This window comes from Apaloderma vittatum, unplaced genomic scaffold (genome assembly GCF_000703405.1).
Source record: "Apaloderma vittatum isolate BGI_N311 unplaced genomic scaffold, ASM70340v1 scaffold1554, whole genome shotgun sequence".
Classification (NCBI taxonomy): Eukaryota; Metazoa; Chordata; class Aves; order Trogoniformes; family Trogonidae; genus Apaloderma; species Apaloderma vittatum.
The window spans coordinates 49657-73331 of record NW_009714132.1 but is presented as its reverse complement, the minus strand read 5'-3'; the positions used below and the strand labels follow the sequence as shown (position 1 = coordinate 73331).

General features: G+C 39.1%; 1 protein-coding gene across 1 annotated transcript in view; it reads left to right on the top strand.

Annotated features, from left to right (window-relative positions):
- The first annotated feature begins 804 nt into the window (after positions 1-804).
- The window catches only part of LOC104273314 (cytochrome b5 reductase 4), a 39212-nt gene continuing 16341 nt past the window's right edge, over positions 805-23675 (top strand). The window contains exons 1-9 of the mRNA XM_009868618.1: positions 805-952; positions 3688-3788; positions 5818-5902; positions 10482-10523; positions 14483-14537; positions 16190-16247; positions 16356-16449; positions 17004-17036; positions 17689-17811. Of these exons, the coding sequence (XP_009866920.1) occupies positions 826-952; positions 3688-3788; positions 5818-5902; positions 10482-10523; positions 14483-14537; positions 16190-16247; positions 16356-16449; positions 17004-17036; positions 17689-17811 (718 nt within the window). The 5' untranslated portion in view covers positions 805-825. The remainder of the gene's footprint in view (positions 953-3687; positions 3789-5817; positions 5903-10481; positions 10524-14482; positions 14538-16189; positions 16248-16355; positions 16450-17003; positions 17037-17688; positions 17812-23675) is intronic.

Here is a 23675-nt window from a genome sequence, read left to right as displayed (position 1 = left end):
CGGAGACTTCCAGCTTGAAATGACTGTACTCAGCTTATGCTTTGCGCGTTGGGTCTTTGGAGTGGTTTTGGGGGCATTTGGTGTCTGCAGGCCTTGCTCGGAAAGCTGATTCCTATTTGGACTAAAAGCATTAAAGGCTGTGGGTCTGTGTGCTCCCCTTAAGTTTTCTCACTTCTGTTTTTGCTGTGGTTTTGTAAGACTTAAGTTTCTTTCACCCTGTTCTTTGCGGTCTGAGTTTGGAGCAGAGGGGTTCCTGGTCTGTGGTGCTATTGAAAAGGAAAGTGCCAGGCACTCTGAAGATCTTGCTTTGCCTTTCAGGGCAAGCCAGGACTATAACATATAAGCTAGAACACTGCAATTCCAGCTTTCTCAAGGTGAGATTTCCAGTTAATGTAGGGCTTGCAGAAAGTCTTTGAGTGCTCTGAAGGTGAACTTTCTTGCCCTGCCCTACCTAGCCATGATTTTCAAATTGCTCTTCTTTGTTGCTCATTGGTTTCCAGGCCATATCTCAAATGGTGCCGATAAAAGCTTTATACCACCACTGGAGAACTTGGTGTCTGCATTTTGCTTTGGGGAGAGTCACCTAAGTGTTGGTGTTCAGTAATATCCATGTCTGCATTACTAGACAGGATGCTTCATTAAGCACCCTTACTGCTGAGTAAGGCTCCTGAATTTCAGTGAAGTGGATTGTGTTATTCCTTGTTTTGTCTGAGTTGTCCTAGGGAGCTTAGAAAAGTGTGTTGAATGACTTCCCTCCTTTAGAGTTTAACAACGTTTGTGCGTTTGTTATTTTTTCAGGTACCTTTAAAACCAGGAAGGAGTCTTATGGATTGGATTCGACTAACTAAAAGCGGGAAGGACATGACTGGTTTAAAAGGGAGGGTAATTGAGGTAACCGAAGATGAACTTGCTAGACATAACAAAAAGGAGGACTGCTGGATATGTATAAGAGGTTGGTTGCTGTGATGTTTGTTCTCTGTTTTTTGCCTAGTTTCTCTCTTTGTACTTAAAGAAGAAAAGACAAAACCCAAACAACAACAAAAAGCCACATGATAAAAAAACCTATGTGCCTTCTGTGTTTAAGCCAGGTGTAATCTTGACATAGTTGGACACATTATTTTTCAAGTTAGAGGTTTTATGTCACAAAGATTTTCTTTGCTTTCAAGCCTTTCTTAAGAAGTCTTCCAAGTGGGTGTATTTTATGCCTATTTGTATCTGCATCTGAAAATAATAAAACGCAAGATTGAAGGTGATGCCTCAAATATCAAGGGCTTACCAAGAATAAGGCATTGAAAATGCCATGTGCTTATACTCCTCAGTCATGGAGAATTTATTACCCTTAGCTGCTGACTGTTTTTAGTGGTTGCTTTAAAGCACCCAGACACATATAAGTATTAATAATGTTACTTAAACCTGCAAAATGGTCTTTGGGAAATAACTGTGCAAGCCCACACATTACTTCATAAAACTTAGTAGGGCAAATTGCAGTTGTCACACAGAGCAATTATAATCTCTATCTAGCACTACAAATACCTGTGGTAACCAAGCCATTCGGATTATGTTGTTATTTTTAGGAATTTTCTAGCTCAAAAGTCAAAAGTATTGTATGTTATAAATTAGCAATGTATGAAAGGTGGTTTGGAGCAACATTCATGACTGGAATAGTATTTTCAGTGCTGAAAATCAAGTTCCTAGTTGTCCTACAGAAAGGAGCAAAATATTTGCTCTTCAGTGGTTTGTTTAATGGTATCTTTGATCTAGTAAGGAACAGCATTGATATTTGTTAAAATGTGATCTCTAAAATCCAGCAAATGAGAGTTACACATTTCTCAATGAGGGTGACTGTTTTTGATGGCTGTTAAAGGGAATGAGAGTGAAAGTAAGGATAAAATGTCATTCATTACTGGCTTTTCAACGAAATAATAGGATTGTTAATACTCTGTGTGCTGCCCATGCACGTGCTAGCAAAACCGTAGTGGGAGGAGAGCGAAGAAAGCTTACTTACTGTGAAGGTCGGTACTTTTTTTCTCTCTCTCAAAAAAAAAAATATCTAAAACTGCAGACAGAGTCACTGCTTAAAAACATTTATTATTAAAATCTTAACTCCCTTTTGACTGCATCTCCCAGGTTTTTTGGTTTTGTTTTTACAAGAACTGTGTTATGCTGCTTCTCTACCTGTGTTTATATTTTTCCATCTTTGCCTTTTCTTTGCTTTTGGACTATGAATGAAAAAACAACATAACTGAAAATCCTGGTAGATTATCTGTATACCTGATATGTGGACAGGTAGTAAAATAACACCATTGTGGAAAAGCTAAATGAGGTCTGTGCATTGCTAGCTAGACTGTGTCTCCGTAAGGAAGAGCAGATGTTGATGAGAGGAACGTGAAATAAAAGAACAAGAGCTAACTTTGTTAAAAAATCCAGTGTGATGATCATCAAAGAAATCTATGACCTATAGGACAGCTTTATAAGTGGGATGTCAGGGGAGTTAAAATAAAAAAGTGAAGGATATATAGATGAAATTTCTTTTGTTCCTGCAAGTTTAGTGGCAAATTCAGGAGGTCCTAACCGCGTAGATATATTTTATTGTGTGCAGTAATCAGTGCTGCACGCAAGATGGCATAGTGAGTGCATCCATGAGAAGATCAGGTCAAGAAAATACAGATGCTCTCTTTTTTGTCTGGTCTGGTTATTCTTACTAACTAGGATCGTCCCAGGTATTTCTCTCCCCAAGGCCTCGTGCTGAACGCTTAATTCTCCTTCCAAAATAATTAATGTACACTTCTTAGAGGGTTAAAAGCTTCTTATGAAAATGCTGGCACTGTTCCACTTCTGGTAGCATCCTGTTTTGATAATGTTATATATCTTTAAGTATTCTGATTGCTGAGCCTGCAGTAGTCCCATTAAGAACAATGTATCTGTAGTTAAATCTGTTTATAGCTGCATTCTCTAGACTCTAATTACTCCAGTTGCAGGTCAACAATAATGAAACTTGGTCATTTCAGACTTGTCAAGAAGCATTATTTTATCTCCTTGGAAATACAAAGAATAGTACTCATGGAGAAGGAATGCTGAGCCCTTTTACTGACACAGATTTGGCACCAGAGTTGTGAGCCTTTAATAAGCATAGGCTACGTTAAGTTTTTTGTGCTACCGTACCTGAAGAATTGAAGCTTTCTTGCTGACGGTGGCAGTTTTTCCCTATGGGAGACAGTTGATGCCTGTAGGAGTTTTATTCCATAGGTGATGGATGGTAGGAAGACAACTGTGATAGCACTTCAGGGGTAACATAATTGGAAGGGAGAGTGTGAAAACAATTCTGTGCACTAACTGGCCCAATTTTACATCTCTGTTTTAAACCAGCTCAGGTTATTTTACCCCCTAGCTAGGATACATCGTGTTCAACTTCAAGGGTTTATTTTGTTAAAGTCTTAACACTGCAGGTCTCTCAAGGTGTTCTCTGTGGTGTGTCATCATAGGTTTGGCCTCTCAATGTAACAAGATATGTCTTGTGCTCTATATGGTTGTTACTTAGACTTCTGTTTTTGCAGTCATACTGCTTGTTCCAATCGTGTCTACTGTTTGCCGTTACAGTGTTTAATATGCATTAACCTTTTGGCTGGTTTTGGAGGTAGGAGTGTTCGTAGAAATGCTGCTCACATTTTTACGTTCCACTTTCTGCAGGATTTGTATATAATGTCACACCATACATGGAATATCACCCTGGTGGTGAAGATGAACTGATGAAAGCAGCAGGAGCTGATGGTACAGATCTCTTTGATCAGGTGAGAACAACTGGCAGCAAATGACGCTTGCTCACCGAAAGGTATTTTGGAAAATGCATGTTTTCTGATTATTTATAGAGCATTCCAGTGGAAATAGTGTTTTGAGCTTTTTCAGGTCTAAGGAGAGGCAATGAGTTACTGCTCAGAATAGTACGTAGTTGTGCTGAAAGAAGAGTGTAGTTTTAACTTCGTACCAAAAGACAACGTGACTTTATGCTACCAGAATGACCCTTCAATTTGACCATTTTATTAGATTTAATTTTTTGGTAGAAATAGCAATAAAACTGGCAACAACTCGAGGCACCAACTTCTTGGTAAATCACCACAACAACTAACTGCTGTCATTTGAAAGGCGTTTTCTTCTCAGAACTTCCACTTTTTCAAAAATGCTTGTGGTATTCTTTTGTCTATTAACTTGGTTACATCAGTGAGCAAAGTACAAAGAAGAAAATGCTGGAGTGCTGTTAACTGATGTGAGCAAATCACAAGGGGATATTTAGTCTTTTATTTATTTACCATTTCTTTATATGTTTTGAAAACTCAGCAAATAAGGAGCCTGCAGAATGGATGTACTTCCTGTAAGGAATCACTTGCAAACCTGGTGCTGTAAAAAGTGATTCACTAAGTTGATATTTTTTAGAAAGAGACATTTTTTGAGTCTGTTTGGCTTGAAAGGTTTGTCTGAGAAACTGGGAAGGAGCAGAAAGAAGAATTCTGTTCCTAAAAGGAAATCCGTTATCTCTTTACAGTTCCTGCATCACAGCATGTTCATGCCTTTATTTGGAAAATGCTTTTTAACAATGAATGTAAATAAAGAGGTGGTGATGTTTTAGCTTTATCTTTGGTTAATCCTTTCACAAATTAAGTGTTGAATTCAGGCATAATTCTCTAGTTTCAAGAAATCTGGAGTTTCTCTCCTAAAAGTTCATTCAGTGTCAAGCTGTGACCTGGAATTTTGTGCTTGAAAACGGAAGTCTTGACATCAGGAACATTTAGGGAGCCCCTCAAGTTGTTACTAAATTCAGATACATACTTGCTACATTATAATTTTTTTTTTTTTTTTAGTTTGTGTTACCATGGAAGTGGAAAGCAGTGTTCAGATCCTTAAAATATGCTGTTCAAATTTTTATTTCTAGCCGATGTCTTTCCTTTTCTGGAGGTGTTTCTGTTGTTATTCGCTCTGCTTTAGCATTTCATGTCCGACAGGTACCAATCTCTTAAAGAGTTTGATAGGTTTCTAGTGTTTCTTAAACTTCTGGAAAAATTAGCTGTTATTCAGAATCCTACAGCCTGTGGATGGGATTCTTTCTATCATCTCCTTAGCTTGTAAATGTAAAGGTTTTTTTTTTATTTTTAAATCTCTAGATACCATTCAAATTTGTCATACAACACTTTTGTTTATTTTCTCTTCTTGTAATGTTATCCTGGATGCCCTGTCAGAATTGACTTTTCTGCCACCATCTATTTCCTCTTTAATTTCTCCAGTTCTGGTCTGTAAAGTTACTACATTTTGTTCACTTCATTTGACTTTCTAAAGTAGGTAATTTTTAAATAATTCAGTGATAGTAAGACGGAAGGAAACAGAAATACACCCCAACTTGGTAGAAGGCATTTTTGTATCTAAACTACTCTTCATTATCTTTGTGTCCTTCATCCATTCTCCCTTCACTTGCATCTAAACACGACTAATTACCTGTGTGTAAAGACAAGGTCTTCATTCCGTTGAGTATCATATATCATAAAAATGCTCTTCTGAAATATTTGCTGTAGCTCAAGATTATGATGCTTAGATACTGCAAAACAAATAAATTAAACTATTGTCACTTTTTCATGATTCTATATTTTCATTATTTGCTCTCTGTAATAGAAGTAAAAATGAATATTGAGTGAGGCAATAATGAATGTTTTAAAAAAATCTGCTAAATGAATTACACTAACCACTGTACAAAAATGAATTTTTCTATTTCAGTGCATAGAACAACATAGTAAGAATTTAAAAATTTTGTGAAAACAAATTTTGTTAATATAGGTTCATCGTTGGGTCAATTATGAATCGATGCTGAAGGAATGTCTTGTTGGGAGAATGGCTGTCAAGCCTATTGCTGCTCCAAAAGGTGAGGGTTTTAATAATTTCTGTTAAAATAATTTCTGTTAGAAATAATTTCTGTTATGCTTTATTGCAAAGTTGGCTGGAAATCATGAGAAACCCTAAAGTATGATCTTTACGAGGAAAGTCTCTATTCTTGCATAGGGATGAAAGCTGTTGGCTGTATTCAGTCTTTTTACAGCAGACACCTGAAGATGAAACTGTTTTATGCACAAAGACTTTTGTAAGTAATGTACTGCTACATTTATGTTTTTGTTTTTAATCATTGGAAAACAGACGTGTGTTATGTGCGTATTTATATAGAAATATGTATTTATTTATTTTCCTCCCAAGAGCCCTCTCTCTTCTTCTGATCCCAGCAGAGAAACTGCCATAGGCAATGTGGTCATTTTGAAATCAAAGACAGTATTTTCAGTCTGGTCATTTCAGCACCAAATGTGGGTCTGCCAAGTTGCATACATACTGAGATATATGAATATACTTTATAGACAGGTACTCGTTCCAGAACATTTTGTTGGGTCCTTTAGTTAGAATTTATGTGGAGAAAATTTTACTGATACAGTGGACTCCTTTGAGCCAGGAAAGCAAGAGATACATTGTCTTCAAATGCTGGTGATGGTTTATTTTCAAATGCTCGTGATGGTTTGTCTTCAAATGCTGGTGATGGTTTGCAGGGACTTTAATCTTCAGTCTCTCTATTGGTTTGTAGGCCACAGCAAAAATTTCCTGTACCTAGGAAGCAGACACGGTTACTGAATATTGACCCTTAGCAAAACTGCCGTGAAAGTAGGAAAGAACTAATGGTTGCAGCTATTTTCCTGAAATTCTGTAGTGTCCTTCAGCTGACAAATGCAGCCATCTCTTGTAGCTTCTGACAAGGTGCACTCCATGCTTGCTTAGTGCTTAGATCGCATGGCCTAACAGTTTGGTTGAGTTTGGTCTGTACGTGAAGGGCAATAGTGTTTTACATCTCCATGTTGCTAGGTAGCTAATTTCGGTGTGGAACTTTTGAAGTAAATGAGGAAACCTCGATACTGTACCTGCATCGTGGAGTTCAGGTGTTACAGATAAGTTACTGCTGCTTCATAAGCTGCGGTAGAAATTTGAGAGTAAACCTGACTTTTGCTGGTTTCATGCATCTAACTTGTCTCCAACTGGAAGGAACTCTTATGACAGACAGTCAGTAAAACATGTATTTGCCTCTATCAGCTGTGATAGTCCATTTTGTGCCATTCACTTTTTCTGCTTTCTTCTGTAATAGGGATGTTGTAACCACTCTGTTGTAGTAAAATTTGCAAGATAAAAGTTGCCAGCTATGAAAAACCAGTTCTGTTGCCTGTAGTTCTTTTAGCCACTTAAGGCTTGGGAAAAAATGTAATTTCATTAATTAAGAATCAAATTGATTAGACTGGCTTTGCTAAAATTCTTCACGGTAAAATTATTAACATTTAGTTGTTTCCTGGTAGGTTATGTATCCTCCTCTTTTTGAATTATCAGAAATGGGGTCAACTAGCAGTGGTAATTCTTCCAGAAGACCATATTCAGCAAAGTTTGCATTTGAAAATAGAAGAATAAAATACTAAGTTAAGGTGCATGGTTTTGATTATAGTATTAAACGCGCTCATAAGCATAGAGGAAAGACAGGACTTCAAATTATGGGATGTCTTGTGTTCTTTTTGTGGCAAAGGATGTGTGCTTGGCAGTAGGGGACTTGCTGTTTGGTAGTCTCAAGACAGTGTAAGTAGGGCAGATACAGGTTTGGGGTGTTGCTGGAAGATTTGTGGATGTTTAGTTTTTATTTCCTGTGTTCGGTGTTTTTTTGGAAGATGGTACAATTATTTGTTCACTGAACTGTTTAAGGAGGCTGAAGCTTGTCCTCACATGCTCTAGGGTTTTGGGGTTTTTTTCTGAAAAATAATAATCTCCTGAAAATGTTGGTAATAGTTAATGTTTTGTCATCTTGTGTTTTGGGAATGCTGCTTTATAGTATGGTAGTGAATAATAGAAAATTCTGAAGCGTCCCTTCTTTGGTGTTACGGTGAAGCTGTGCACTAAAACATGTCATATTTGTACTTGTGGAGAAGGCCAGTGTAGAAGCTACAGCAGTACCCAGACATGTAGGAGGTGATTTCAGTATCTTCTTCAGCAAACTTGCACAATGTGAAGCTGCTTTCCGTAAGGTACTTAGCTGTAAATACTAGCATGGACATTAAGTTTGTTGCTTGGTGTCTTTTATTACTGCTAATGTTTCTTATAGACAGATGTTAATATATGTCCCTGTGTTACTTCACTGGTAACATAACTTGGGAGTTGGAATGCATGTTGTATTATTGCTAATTCGGTGCAATTGGACCGAGAGCTATGGTGTCATACAAGGAAGAGGCAGAGCTGTGTCTTGGAAATGCCTCAAACTGCCCTTAAAATTGCTATGCCAATTTCAGTACAGTGTGTTAAAATGTAGTGAAATGAGAGTAGCTACTTTGAACACAAATAAAACCCTGTAATCGGAAAGGAATTTTTGTAAATAACTAGCTTATCCTAGTAGAAAGCTTGAAGTGGCGTATAGCAGAATACATGGACAAATAGTGCGTCAACCAAAAAATTGGAAGAACTGTCCCGTTCATCTTGTGAAGTGTTTTGGTTTTGCCTTATAGCGGCACAACATGAAAGCCTCTGCTGAAGGCTGTTCTTGGTCGGCTCTGAAGGTATTTTGCAATGCTATATGTTTGATGCCATTGTTCAAGGAACATTTCCTTCACTTCTCTCACAACAGCATTTTTTCTCTAATGTGGGCTGTTGTGATGCACAGCATTAGGAGGGATTCAGAAGAATAAGGGAAAAACATTGATGTTTTGGTTTTCCTAAAAGGAAGCGGGAAGCACGTAGTGATTTCTCCTGCTTCCCCAGACATGGCTTCTGTAATGGCGAATGTGAACCACCAATGTGTGCTGGCAGGCCTGAAGGCTAATCACATCCTGGGCTGCATTAAAAGAAGCATGGCCAGCAGGTTGAGAGAGGTGATTCTCTGCCTCTGTGCTCTGCTCTGGTGAGACCTCACCTGGAGTACTGTGTCCAGTACTCTGGAGCCCTCAGCACAAGAGGGAGCAGGTGCAGAGGAGGCCACAAAAATGATCAAAGAGCTGAAGCACCTCTCCTACAAAGACAGGCTGAGAGAGTTGGGGCTGTTCAGCCTGGAGAAGAGAAGGCTCCAGGGAGACATTACAGCAGCCTTCTGGTACCTGAAGGGGGCTACAGGGAAACTGGGGAGGGACCTCTTACAGGTGCATGTGGTAATAGAGCGAGGGGCAATGGTTTTAAACTAGAGCAGGGTAGATTTAGATTGGACATTATGAAGCAGTTCTTTACTATGAGGGTGGTAAAACACTGGAACGGGTTGCCCAGAGAGGTGGTGGAGGCCCTAACTCTGGAGACATTTGGGGTCAAGCTTGATGGGGCTCTGAACAACCTGATCTACAGAATCACAGAATGTCAGGAGTTGGAAGGGACCTCAAAAGATCATCTAGTCCAGCCCCCCTGCCAGAGCAGGATCACCTAGAGAAGGTCACACAGGAACGCGTCCAGGCAGGTTTTGAATGTCTCCAGAGAAGGAGACTCCTCAACCTCCTTGGGCAGCCTGTGCCAGTGCTCTGTCACCCTCACAGCGAAAAAGCTTTTTCTAATACTTTTGTGGAACCATCTAGTTAAAGATGTCTCAGCTCACTGAAGGGGGAGTGGACTAGATGACCTTTAAAGGTGCCTTCCTGCCCAACACATTTTATGATTCGATGATTATAAGTTGTGGCTTCATATCGGGACATGTTGAGATGTGCAAGGTAGAGAAGGCAAAAGAGGGGGCCTGGGTACATCCAGAGGACTGGTTTCCCCCACAGGTTTGCAGTGAGTGGAAGGATAGGTGGCCAAGAGGTTCAGTGCCCTTCTGCTCGAGTCGGACACCTTATGTATGAATTGACACTGTGTAATTTTCATCTGCTTGGTCTTTACATTTTATTTATTTTTCCATGCTAGTATTTGTTTGTTTGTAATAGTTGTCGTATACTGCAGATTTAATGAAAAACTCAGATAATAACTTGTCCAATAAAGTCATTTGACAGAAGGACGTGACAGGAAGACTTTTGTTTTCCTGGGTTTCTGCCAAGGATTGGGTTTATATTTCCAAGGACTGGGTTTGTCAGATTCACTGACTACCCTGTGTTGTTGTGAGCCAAGTGTCACTGAAAGTCTGACAGGTTTAGCGAGCTTCTCAGCTGCGAAGTTTATGACTGCTCGAGATAATCTGTGATGTTCAAAGTGCCAGAGTTCTTGCATTTCTTACCCTTTAGTGCTGTGCAACTTTTGGCATTTGTAACACAGTATTTTTTTAATGATACATAATCTTTTGGAATGATTATCAGTGTTGCATTTATTTGTGGTTTCTTGGTATCTGAAGCATCCTAGTCAATCTGTTAATGTTCTGGAAGGTTTATTTGGAGATCCTTACTTTGATTTGTTTCTTTAGCATGATGTGTGCAAGTATTGTCCTGTAACTTCTTCCTGTCATGCTCGTTGTTTTCTCTTAATGCTTCTAGAGTTTTCTTCTACTCTGTCTGAAGAGAAGAAAAAGCTTAATGGTAAGTATCCACCTGGAGTGACATGGAAAGTTAAACTTGTTTTGACATTATTGGAGAAGCAATGTTCATCCAGACTTCAGTGTGTCTTTATATTTGAATCTGATGTTGAAGCTCTAGTGATCCGCAGAAGTTACAGAAGGCAAAATCCTAATCAGGTATCGTGAATTTAGTGTTTAAAAGTATTATAAGACTGAAGTAGAGTAGTATAGGCAAGGGAGGTATGAGATGGACAAGCTTTCTGCTTGTCCAAAATAGATCAGAAATTACTGTGTGCTATGAAATCTGCCGCTACTTCTTTATCCTTCTCTGTATCAGAAAAGCTGGATACCCCCGGGGCTGCAGTAGCAGAGACAACACAAAGTCTTGGAGAACATTTAGAATCCTAAGTCTCTGCTAAAAGCTGGAAGGTGATCACTGGAAAATGAGTTGAAATGGAGGTGACTTAGCTGATGACAGCATGACTGAACCACTTGAAGTATGTGAGAATGACTGGACTGACAATTGGCGTAACTCTATGAGGCAGGGAATGTAGCAGGACTACTGTCAACCTCCTGATAGAGGTGGGGAAGCATTCAGGCCTTCACTGAGCCCTTCTTGAGCGCTGGAGGTAGATTAGGTTGGTAATGATCAAAAACTACGCATTTGATGTTGACGTTATAGGGAAATGTTACTAACTGATTAGTCCTGTTGGTATCAGAGGCTTTGCAAAAGAATGTGGCTTATGAAGTCCCATCAAATGAGGGGTGATGGTGTGTTGGTGGAGCAAATAAGGTGTACACCTGGGAAGGGTAATAAAAGAACTTGAATTCCAAGCTGACCCATTGGCATGGAAGGGAATATCGGTGCAAGTCAGTTATGGAAAAGTCTAGGCTGAAAATTTGGAAAAGGAGTCCAGAGCAGTAAAATTTTTGGAGTGGCAGGAGGAGCAGAAACCTAGACGTGTCTCAAGATGAAGCCAGAGAAGTTCTCGGGGTGGTGTCCCAGTGTGCCCAGCCACAGTGAGGGGAAGATAACTTATTTGTGCTTTATTCGATGAATTTCAGTACCCATTTGTTTTCTTTTTTCTCATACTGTCTTCCTTGCTTGCCCTTTGTGTTCTGTGAAATGCTGTGTTTGACTTTTAAAAGGCAGTTTGCCTTTTAGTATGCACAAGCAATTAGGCTACACAAAAAGTTAAACATACATCATATAAAAGTAAGCAAGACTGATTTTATTTGTTCCTATTTTGCCTTATAGCCTTAAAAGATGTTAAGCTAAACTTTGCCAGGGTCTGCTGCTTGACCTTCCTCTTTTTTTTTTTTCTTTTTTTTTTTCAGCAACAGACAAGTTGCTGGAAACTGTTATTCTTACTTTGAAGAACTGGGGGAATTAGAAAACAAACTGCTTTACTGTATCAGAATGATATCACTAGCACCTATTAGTCATTAAAGACACGATAAATATTTTGTGTTCAAGTGGAAGACTGATTTTACCACCTGTTTCAGTAATCTCTTCCTACTGGTTATTTTGGTTCATGGATTTCTTAGTATTTGTGCTTATCTAGCGGTCCGGCACTTTCCTATGCATTTTTCACATTCACAGTGGATCCAGGTAAAGACAAGTGATATTCTCACTCTTTCATTTTGCTTTTCCTCCTGCTCCTAACAATAACTTCTTTTGTCCAGATGATGTGATTTTTCAGGAGACATAGGAAGCTATTCTGATGGTAGTTTCCAAAAAAATTCCTAGAACACTCATGCCTGCTTGTTGTATTCTGTTTACTTGTTTGTCATGATTTTTTTTCTAAAATTGGAGAGATCAGTTCCTGAGGTTACCTTCCATGAGGTTTTTCATCTTCATGGTCTTACAAATGCTGGAGAGGGAGGAAGAATTGCTTCCCTACAACTGATTACTCTGCTCTTGCCCAGGATAAAGTTGGCCTTCATCACAACAAGGATGTAGTATTTACCCAAGTTCACCTAGTCCTGGGAAGCTCCATTCTATCCAGTCAGGCCTCCCACTTGTCTTGTTGCATCAGTTTATTTTTTTTTTTTCCCCAGGTGCAAAATTTTGCAGGTTGCTAATGACAGTATCAAACAGTATCAGCATTCCCTGTTCCCTAGGGAATACCAGCTGTAACTAGCCATCAGTTGGGCTTTGTACTGCTGCTCACAGCTTTTATGACTGGCAGTTCTACTAATTTGCTATCCAGATTATAATCCACCTGTCAAACCCAGCTCTCTCCAGTGTGTCTATGAGGATAATGTGAGAAACTATATTGCTGGCCTTGTTATCGCATGGGATTCTGCAAAGTAGTTTTGCTAAAGTTCACTCTTGTGAGATGCAAATTCCGCTGTTCGCTGCGTTCACCTTAAAATTACCTCTTTTCATGCCTGCCATTAGCCTTTGGCTTCAACACCAGCTTCACTTTATGACCACTGTGACCAGTAGAGCACTTTCCTAAATTGGTTCATTAATCACCTGAATCAGTGTCTCTTTGTTGCAATGTGACTTTTTGTTTTCAAATAACATCTTACAGTATTTCAGAATAATTCATAAATAACTCAGTTTGACAGAATGTTCTATTTTGGTGTGACTGTTCATGTATTTCCGTTGACCTGCAGAAGCAATCAGGAGCATGTGTGACCACGAATTCCTCTTCTCTATGGAGGCCAACCTTAAGCATCTCTGTCCTCGGGAAAGGTTTAGGTTTTGAGAAGGCTTTTATCATTAGATGGTTGATTTGCTTTTGCAGTGATCTGATTGCTCTACCGTTTAGCTTTCTTGGCAGCTGCAGATGGTGTGTACTTAGGGGTAATTAAGGATCAAAGCACAAGTAATTCCAGTGAGTTTTAATTGCTTTGGGTTAATTTTCCCATCTGGATGATCAAATAGTTTTGACAGATTGGATTAGACCAGAGTGGCTTTCTTTGGTTTCTATCTACTTCCCGGTGTTGCAGTCACTTAATTTTTGTGTTTAAACTTGTAGTCAAAATACCAAACTTACTGGCATTTAAAAGATAATGATCCAGGTAACTGAGAATTCATGTGTTAGTATTTTATTCAGAGCCTTTTCAGGTTCGCAGTGTTTGCTTTTGGATGGCCTTGAAACCACCACTTAACAAATGTTATCTTAGACCTCTGCCTAACCATTCCTGTAAGCTCCTGCTATTCAAGTGGTGTTACAAATTATATTATATTTCAGTCTGTGCAACTTTCTCATGTAACTTCTTTGTATTAAAGTTGCTGCAGGATTGCAGTTGCTTTTATCTGTCATCTCTGCTCGAGTTTTTGCCAAGTATGTTCAGTTTCTATTAGGCCAGAGATTAGTTCAGTTGACATTTTCAAAGATGGACCAAGTGTTGCCTCCCAGACAAAGGATTTTTCAGACAGTTTCATGTTGTTTAATATTAAAATGAATAGCTGATTTATGTGAAAATTCCTAGCAAAGTGCAAAGTAGATTAAGGCCAATAGCTTTGCTTAATGGACTGACGTGAAATTTTGCTTGGGAATTAGGTTAGTCTGAACATACAAATTGACTTTGTTAATCTGAATTGTATAAACAAATAGTTCTGTTGAGAGGAAATTCATTCAGATCGCCTTTTTTTGTGCTTTACTATCACAAAATATGAACGCATAACCTAATAACAGATGAAACTGAGGCAAATTTACATGAAGGGCTGGATGCACGTGATCTGGGTATATGGAACTCTTAATTTCTCAAGTAGAACTTCATGTTCTAGGAGCCTACTCTCGAAGAGAAAGTGCTGAATAAAAATAAAATAAATTAAAAAAAACCCAAAACATATATACTTCTGTCTGCCTGTGGAAATAAAACTGCTAAATATTGTGGAGGGGTGAACATTCAATTAAAAACAAACAAAAAAACCACCAGAAAGCCACACCATGGTCCCTCATAATGAATTTCTATTACGCAGGCATCACAGCAAATATTTTCATGACTCTCTGCTCTTTGTAGGTATGCGTCCGGAGAAGAAAGTGCTGGGAGCTTCTGCTAAAGATTTAACACCGAGGTAAAACTTGTCGTTCATTGTTTGTTGAACGTTCTCTTTAATAATTCCATGCAGTTCTTGGTAAGCGCAGGCAACTTTTTCCATGGTTGGTTCTTGATGTTTGAGCTAAGTGAGCATATATCATTGCCATCCTTTTTTTAAGCAGGAAAGCAGAGGTTCAGGTTTAAACAACTTTCCAAATGCCGTACTGACTGTACAGGCAACCTATGTAAGGTTCTTGGCTTGCTCTGTTGACTTCTGATACTTGCACTGCCTTATGTTGTGTGGCTTATTATTTGTGGGCTCCTCAGCCTTGCTGGAAAGTGATTGCAGCTGGGTTGATTACTTTTTTGACTTCAGTTAATTTGTCCACAAATATAAGAGTTGGCATGCCTTGGAAAAGTTCTTTGTTTCAAGCTGGGATATATTAAGACGTTATAACTGTATTCAAGTTTCTACGGTAAGCGAAGCAGACCCTAAGCGCCTGCTGTTGTCACGGAGGTATCCTTTTACTCCATGATGTCTTGAGTTGCCAAAGTTCAGTTTCTGACTGTATCAAAATCTGTGAATGTGTAGTCGTGTAAAATACATGCAGTCGTGTAAAATATTGTGGCTTGTGAACAACTGGAATGTGGGCTGTCTTCTGGAGCGCTCCCCAAACCTTGCTACCTTTCCTCCTACATCTCTGGCATGTTCTGGTGTGTGACTGGAGTGTTCTGGTGTGCAGCCTAGAACGTGTTGGCTGTCAGGAGCACCTGCTGGAGGCTGCATCCTCCTTCTTTTCCATCTTTTCTGGTCCAGGAGTCCAAACAGTAGATGGAAGTGGTTGGGACGTGGAGCAAGGGAGAAGACAGGAGCAGTGTAAATGCAAGGGGTTCACTTTGTTGCAGGGATGGAATTAATAGAATCATAAAATACCAGGTTGGGAGGGACCACAAGGATCATCTAGTCCAACCCTTTAAGGTTAAAAAAAAGTTTAAATGAGTTTGAATTGACTTTCAGTGGCTGGGATGGCAGCCAACTGGGAGTCGAGTGAGAACTGTAGATGTCAGTGGTGGAGAGCCAGGCATGGAGTGGTCAGATGTATGGTCCCCATGGAAATGGGCAAAAGAAAGGAATAGCTTTTTCTGGGGTTGGATGTGTAAGTTACTTCCTGGCAAATACAAGGCCATGCAAACAATTAGCATTCAAAGTGGTTCTGTTTCTTACCTTACCCTGGATTTATTACAAGCTTTGGGCAGCTTTAGAATATAGGGATGTGAAATACTGATTTGAGGACATGAGGTGGTCTATAGTTTTGTGCTATGTGTATGGAATCTATAACTCTTGGAAGCCACCCTGGCTATTTAGTACTTTTGTTTCTAGTCAAGATTTTAATCATCTTATTAGGAAGGTTCATGTACCATGAAGAGGATGCGTATTCTTTTTAAGTAAAACAAATGCCGTATCATTTTAGCTACATTGAGGTGACTATCAGGATGTATAATTAGACTGTTATTTTAACAGTATTTTCAAAGTTACTGCCTCTAGACTTATATCCAAAAAATAGTAAATAATATATTTAGCTTGCAGTTTCATGGTGGAGGCTCTGGTTGAAAACGGCTGGTTAAATGTATTTCAGTATGCCCGAAGAAAGTATCTATTTTTGTCTTACTATGTTTTTTGTTTTACAGTTATGACTGGTTCCAAACAGAGAGTTTGGTCACTGTTGTCATATATACTAAGCAGAAGGTGAGCCTATTTTATGGAGGGAAGAATTGTAAGATCCAGTTGTGATCCATCCTGAATTCTTGGAGATCTTTATTAAAAGTGTTTTGTTTTTTTTCTTGACTATGAAAGGGTATGAATGCAGAGTTGGTGATAGTTGACTGTGAAGACAAACAATTAAGGGGAGAGATCATCGTGGATGACTACTCATATCTTGTAGAAGTTGGTAGGTACTGTAATTTTGCAGTTGAAAGTACTGAATTTTCGTTTTACTTTATTAAAACCCTATCATTAGGCCACATGCATTCTACATATAGCAATATTTTATTCCTCTTTAGTTAGAGAAGATTACTTTAAAGTGCCTTGATGTAAAGCTTTTACATTATTTATCAACTCACATCTTCATTTGTTTAGTACGTACTTAATGTTCTACATGTGGAATGAGACGTTGAAAGAAATCAATTTCAAAATTGTTTAAAATTTTTTTTCAAGTGTGTGTTTGATGGTTATTTAAATGTGCTTATTCAAAAAAGTGGAATAATTTAGATAAATACAGAGAGATTTACATGAGTCATTGTTAAAAGTAATGGGAAAAACAGTGCTTTTCTTAATATTATATATTATTCCTGAAGAAGTCACAAGTGAAATTTCAGGGCCAGATAAAGATGCGTAGCATTCTAGGTTCATTAGTGCACTCAGTATTTCTAGCCTTAAACTGCAGGTGTATACAATGACTAGAATGTAATTTTGATTTTGCTTAACGTGGTGTTTTTATTTCAGACTTGGATCGTGCAGTTCAAGAAGATATAACTGGTAAGTTCCATCTCTTGCAGCACTTCTGTATCTCTTCTAACATCAGAATGTGGAACTTCAATTTATTTTACTGAGACATCAGATACTTTACACAGATTCTGACACAATCAAATCAAACCTCAATATCAAACTATTTTTTAATTAAATTGTGTCATTTGGGCCTGTGGAAGTAAGTTGGTGGTGTTCTGATTTGTCCAAGTATGACGAAATGTTAAAATAATTAGAAGTTAGTTCTGTTGTGTATTTGTTCTGTGTTTAGACTGGATTTAGTTATTCATTCAAATGGCCTTGAAAGGAAAGGAAGTAGTAAATTGTGGTAGTTACTAGTTTCCAGTAAATGAGAACTCTGAATTCATGAGCACTGATTTTGACCAGGTGGTCTGTGAAACTTTTCACAGTGTGTTTAGTAAATAAGATACATTAATTATGCATATTAAGTTAGTGCTTGTTGTTTTAAATGCACTGTAAAGCATTATAAAGAGATAACTGGAAGTACCTTTAGTTAGGTATTTTAATGGATTAGTTCTGTGCGTCTTGAGAAATGACTAATTCTTCTAAAATTTCATTATAATGGAGGAGTAAGATTTTTTTTGTGTGTGTGTGTATACAAAATGTAACTGAAAGTAACAGTGTGAAACCTTTTCCTTACCAGTAAATATCACTGAAAAAGTTGGGAAAGTAGAGATTATCTTAAAGAAAAAAGATAATATTAATTGGAAGATGTTGGGACAGCCCTTGGAGAGTCATAATACGTTTATCAAACGCACAGACAGAGGTAAGTGGTTTCATGGCCATGTTACCAGCTATTTTAAGACTTCTTGGAGCTTGTATTTGGTTTTCAGAGGATTTTCTGTAGTCATACCTTAATTTATTTCAGGAATATTGTCTGATGTTATTGAAAGCTGCTGAGGAGTTTAGCTTAGAGGTGTGTTTTGACTTTTTTTTGGGTTTGGTTTTTCTTTTTTATGCTTTGCTTTGTTCGTTTGCTCTGTCCTGCAGTGGAATTGGAGGTCTTCCAGGCTTGCGGAAAAACTGGAAGGACCTAGTAAGTGAAAGTGAAGACTGCTTGAGAGTTGTTCATCTCGATAGCCTTTCTGTCCATATGAAAACCTTAGTAGAGCCTGAGGAGATAGTGCATGGACTTGTGTCAGTCATTATAGGAGTTAACTGGAATGAAGGAGCAAAACCATCACTTCCAACTGTTACTATAGATGTAGTAACATATTTTTAATGCTGTAACGTTTTGCCAGCACACTGCATCCGTGTAACTAGAGCTGTGATTAAATTAAGGGACTTCAAACCATGTGTAGGTATCAAAGCCAGCTCTGAATGAGCTGATGTGTCTGCAAGAAGCAGTAGGTGTTATGCACAAGTTCATTTTGTGGTAACAAAGACAAACTTGATGCAGCACCAAGCTGTATTACCCTGATTAGTGTGGTCCCTTTTTTTTTTTTTTAACAGCTAAATTAAAAATTTCCTCACAGTTACGTTATATAATATAAGCATGCACCTGATGTTATTGCAGTTGTCCAGTTTCTCGAAAGCCCTCTTGGTGCTCTGTCTAATAATACTTAAAGACTGACTATTTGCTGTTAATCTGCCTTATTACATGTGAAAGCAAAGCTGTGTATTTTTAAGACCTGATTAAACATCAATTACCATGTTGTACACATCTTACTGGCTCTCAGTTATGCTACATAGGCCTTTAAAGTTGAGAGATTACTGTGGTACAAAAGGGAAGACCGACTGTAGAAAAAGACATCTCTTTAGCTGCATTTAGCTTATGTAGAATGTAATTTTCTTTATGAGAGTTTCAGAAACTGTTGAGCCATCCACTTTAATAATAGATTTTTTTCAATATAATCCCATGTATTCAAGAAGATAAAGTTTGACCTAATGTGTTGTCCACTGTCCATTGCTCATTTTCTCCCTCCTTATCACTTTTGATGATTATGGAGGACAAAATGAGAAAATATCCTGAAAGAACAAGAGGTGTAGAGTATAGTGGCTTTGTAGATACTTTGCAAATGAGGAAGGTGAGGGTGATTGGATGCAATTGACAAACAATTTAAACTGAGCATTAGTTAACAATGCTTCCTAGATGATTATTCTGCACTTTTTTTTTTCCTAAGAAGTCAATCTCCAACATAACACTTTTCTGTATAACAGGATAAATGCTAAACAAGTGTGTATTGGTTATTCCAAACATTTTCATTGGATTCAGAGAACAGGAAGAAGGTCTGAAAACCAGGCAAGATTGACAAAGTGAAAACTTCACTTGATTTTTTTTGTGGTTATTGTTCATATGCCACCATTCATGAATGAGTTTGTAAAGAGGGGGGTGACCACTATACCCCCCTCAGCCCCTATACTTTTAGGTTATTTAATCTTTATTTTTACAGCAGCCAATTCTAAATTCTTCCAAAAAAGTGGTGAAGCGTTTCAGAGCCAATGACGTAATGCAGAATGATACTGAAAGCCTATGATAATGTTATGCTCTGAAGGAATAATTAGCAAAAGCCCCTATTTTTTTTCCCCTTAAGCTAGGAAAGTCATACTCCCATGTAAATTGCCTCAGGACTCTCAAATTTTTTTTTTCCTGCTGAGTTTAGACTAACATTTTGGCCAGTCTATCTGTTAGTCAATTGCATAAAAGAGCAAAATTGTGGGATTTCCTCAAAGTTGAGGGAGATTTCTTAAAAATGTTAATGTAATTTTAGGGAACTGCACTGTATCTTAGGATGTATCTGTAAATTCAGAAGAGCATTCAATACTGCTTCTGCTCCTTGAGAGGGATTAAGTGCCTAGTTTTCTGGAGTAATAATACTTGTACCCACCAGTACTGCGTAGAAAACACAATTCAGTATAATTAGATTGTCAGCATGGGGAAGTCAGTGACATTACTCTTAGCTAGCTGTTGTGAAACTAGTTGTTAGGAGGCATAAATAAAAAACTAATAGACCTAGTGTCAGCATCCTGTGACATTTAAATGCAGTATTAAAAAAAGCTAGAACTTAACTAATTTAGAAAAAAAAAACAGTACACAGCTCAATGTATTTCTGGGACATAAGATATGGAAGCCCCCTCACAAGGGGTAGGTTGTGATCACCACAGAATCACAGAATGTCAGGGGTTGGAAGGGACCTCTAGAGATCATCCAGTCCACCCTCCCTGCCAGAGGAGGATCCCCCAGGGCAGCCACGCAGGACCGTGTCCAGGCGGGTTTTGAAAGTCTCCAGAGAAGGAGACTCCACACCCTCTCTGGGCAGCCTGTGCCAGTGCTCTGTCACCCTCACAGTAAAGAAGTTTCTCCTCATGTTCAGGTGGAACTTGAGGCATATCATTCTTCTGATTGCAGCCAAGTGCTGGAGATGATGGGCAAGCACTGTAATACTGCTACGTAGACCTGCAGTTTATCAAAGATTGTTTAAAAAGACACCAACTGGACACACGTTTAAAAAATAGTTTTTGTTGTAGAATTATTCTTTTAAATAAATTGAAATCCAGTTTCAGCTACCTTTGTTCATCTTGGTAAAAATAGATCCTTTGACTTGGATTTTTCTGTATTAGTGTGCTAGTTGTTTTTTGTGGAAAAAACTAATTGTACCAAATTAAAATAAAGAACTGCACTGCTGACCGCTTAAATACAACTTCATAGTTGAATACAGATCTGCTCATGACATCCCTTTAAAAGACTTCTTGCTCCGAATGAGATAAGAAAACCTTATGTGTATGTGAAGTATTTCTGTGAATTTAGGGCATTTATTTTTGACTTGTGGATAATGATAAAACTGTAGTTGTGGAATCTTGTATTATTTGAATTAATCACTTCTTGTTTTGTATATTTTCTGGTTTCTTAGCAGCTTTAGCCAATAGAATTAACAACTGATGTTGTGCCTGTATGTGATAATGCCAAATATCTTTATCCTGTTTTTACACAGTAAAAATGAAATTTAAAGGAGAAACTAAGTGTTTAACATACCAGTTTGAAAAATGTTTTAGAGTTGTTGTGTGTGTAAAAGCAGTAGCCATAGGCAAGTGAAAAAAGGTATTTCAGGAGGGATGGTTTATGAGGGTGTACATGTGGAGAATAAACACTGCTGCTTTCTTCTGAAAGTAATTCTGAACTTCCACTCAGATCCCTGATTTGGAAACTAACCTAATTAACAACTTCTGCTCTCCTAAAGCGTGTGCAACTCTTGGCAGGTGCTTAGCGGGTCAGTAAAGAATTGTGGTGGTGTTACCTCTGAGCACTGAAATAGGGTGTAATTTCATAGTTTAGTGCAGTGGGTTTAGTCCATCTTAAGTGGAACTTCACAGTTTTGTTTTGTTGTTTTTGTTGTTGTTGTTTGTTTGTTTTTTGTTTTGTTTTGTTTTTCTGTTGGAACAGAAGGGAGCAGAATGCTGATGCTGCACTTTAAAGTGTGCAAGCCAGGCTTGTGCTGTGACAGCGTGCTATTTGCTGCATCACTAGGCAAAATTTAGAAGGTGCTGATTTGGTGGAAACTTTGGTTTGGGAAGGAAGGGAGACCATCTGGGAAGACCATGGCTGAACTCTGTGGATAATAGGAGCTGGCTTGTGACATCTTCCAGGTGGCCCGGAAGGCCAATGGCATCCTGGCTTCTATCAGGAACAGTGTGTCCAGCAGGAGCAGGGATGTAATTCTGCCCCTGTGCTCAGCACTGGTGAGGCCTCACCTTGAGCCCTGTGTGCAGGGCTGGGCCCCTCACTGCAAGAAAGACCCTGAGGGGCTGGAGCGGGTCCAGAGGAGAGCAATGAGGCTGGGGAAGGGGCTGGAGGGAAAGTCCTGTGAGGAGAGGCTGAGGGAGCTGGGGGTGTTTAGCCTGGAGAAGAGCAGACTCGGGGGGGACCTGATCACTCTCTACAACTCCCTGAAGGGAGGATGTAGTCAGGTGGGGGTCAGGCTTGGAAGGTTTAGGTTAGATATCAGGAAACACTTCCTCATGGAGAGGGTGATCAGGCACTGGGATGCACTGCCCAGGGAAGTGGTGGAGTAGTTTAAGGAGAGGCTGGATGTGGCACTTAGTGCCGTGGTCTAGCCATTGCTATGCTGTTGGGTCACAAGCTGGACTTGATGATCTCAGAGGTCTTTTCCAGCTTCAACAATTCTGTGATTCTGTGATCTAGTAACTAAGTTCAAGTACTGTGTTCAGTTTTGGGCACCACCGTGCAAGGTAATGGAGAAGGGCAACTAAGCTGCTGAAGGGTCTTGAGAATAAGCTGTATGAAGAGCAGCTGAGGGACTTGGGGTTCCTCAGTCTGAAGAAAAGAAGGCTGAGGGGAGACCATATTGCTCTCTCCAGCTATTTGAAAGGAGGTCGTAGAGAGATGGATGTTGGTCTGCACTCCCAAGTAACAAGCAATAGGATGAGAGGAAATGACCTCAAGTTGTGCCAGGGGAGGTTTAGTTTAGATATTAGGAAAAACTAAGAGGATTGCCAAAGACTGGAACAGGCTGCCCAGGGAAGTGATTGACTCGCCATCCTTGGATGTTTTTAAAAGCCGTGTAGATACAGTGCTCAGGGACATGGTTTAGAAGTGGGCCTGGTAGAGTTAGATAATAGTTGGGCATGATGATCTTAAAGGTCTTTTCCAGCCATAACAATTCTGTGATTCTAACTGAAACATTTGAGGGGTACTGATAAATTAATGGTCGACGTTTCATGGTTGTCTTTACCTCAGAGACTGCGCTGCTGCCAGGAGTGGTAGGCAGCCATCCTCCCTTGGCTGTGTGGTCTGATCTCCATTGTGTTGGCACTAACAGTACCTAAGGCTCCATAATAAAGTAGCCTGAGCAAAATAAAGATTAACTTTGAACTGGCCTGTAGGTACTGTATGGGACATGGTTGCTGGAGGGTGGTGGTGAAACTTCTCTAGGAGAGATGGAGGGCTGCAGCTTTTATACTTTGAAATTCTGTATCCCAAGCAAACGGGCTTATGTTGATGGATAACGAGGGGGAAGAAGAAAGAAAGAAGCATCATGGAAGGAAAAGCTCTTACATTAAAATCCCTTTCATAAGAAGGAAGAATACATTTGGCAAAAGAATGATACAGTCCAGAAGGTATCGTTATCTGTGCAGCAGTTTTCTTAGTGAGACTCATTTTGTATGCACAGAAATCAAGATACTGCTGGTTTTGATTCCAGTAGAGGAAGAAATTGAGGGAGGGGCATCTCAGCCTGTGGTGGTACTGAGTTTGTGTGGTGAGTTTTGGTAGCAGTGGGGTCTGCACAGATGCTTTTCTGAGAAGAGATCAGGAACTGGGATGCTGACACTCGATGTCTACGGAAAGTTTCATCAAACCTAACCTCTTCCCTGACTGCTTTCTCTACTGTGAAGATTAGGAATTGCTACTGGGCACTTGCATCATGCTCCAGAAATGAGAAAGTAGTGCCTTTTGCTTACGTATAGTAGCAAATCCTTTGTCTTTGGCATCTGACAGTTAACTTGGCTTTGTGGGTTGCTGAAAGTAACTGTTCTCCTTCTACTAGAGACTGACGTTCTCATGTTGAAAGGCCTTTCTGCGTTGCCAGTTGTTTTGGCCTGTGGCACCAGATTTTCTTTGGATCACTGATAGTGAAGTCGTTTTAACTAATACAGCAAAGAGGACAACTTAAA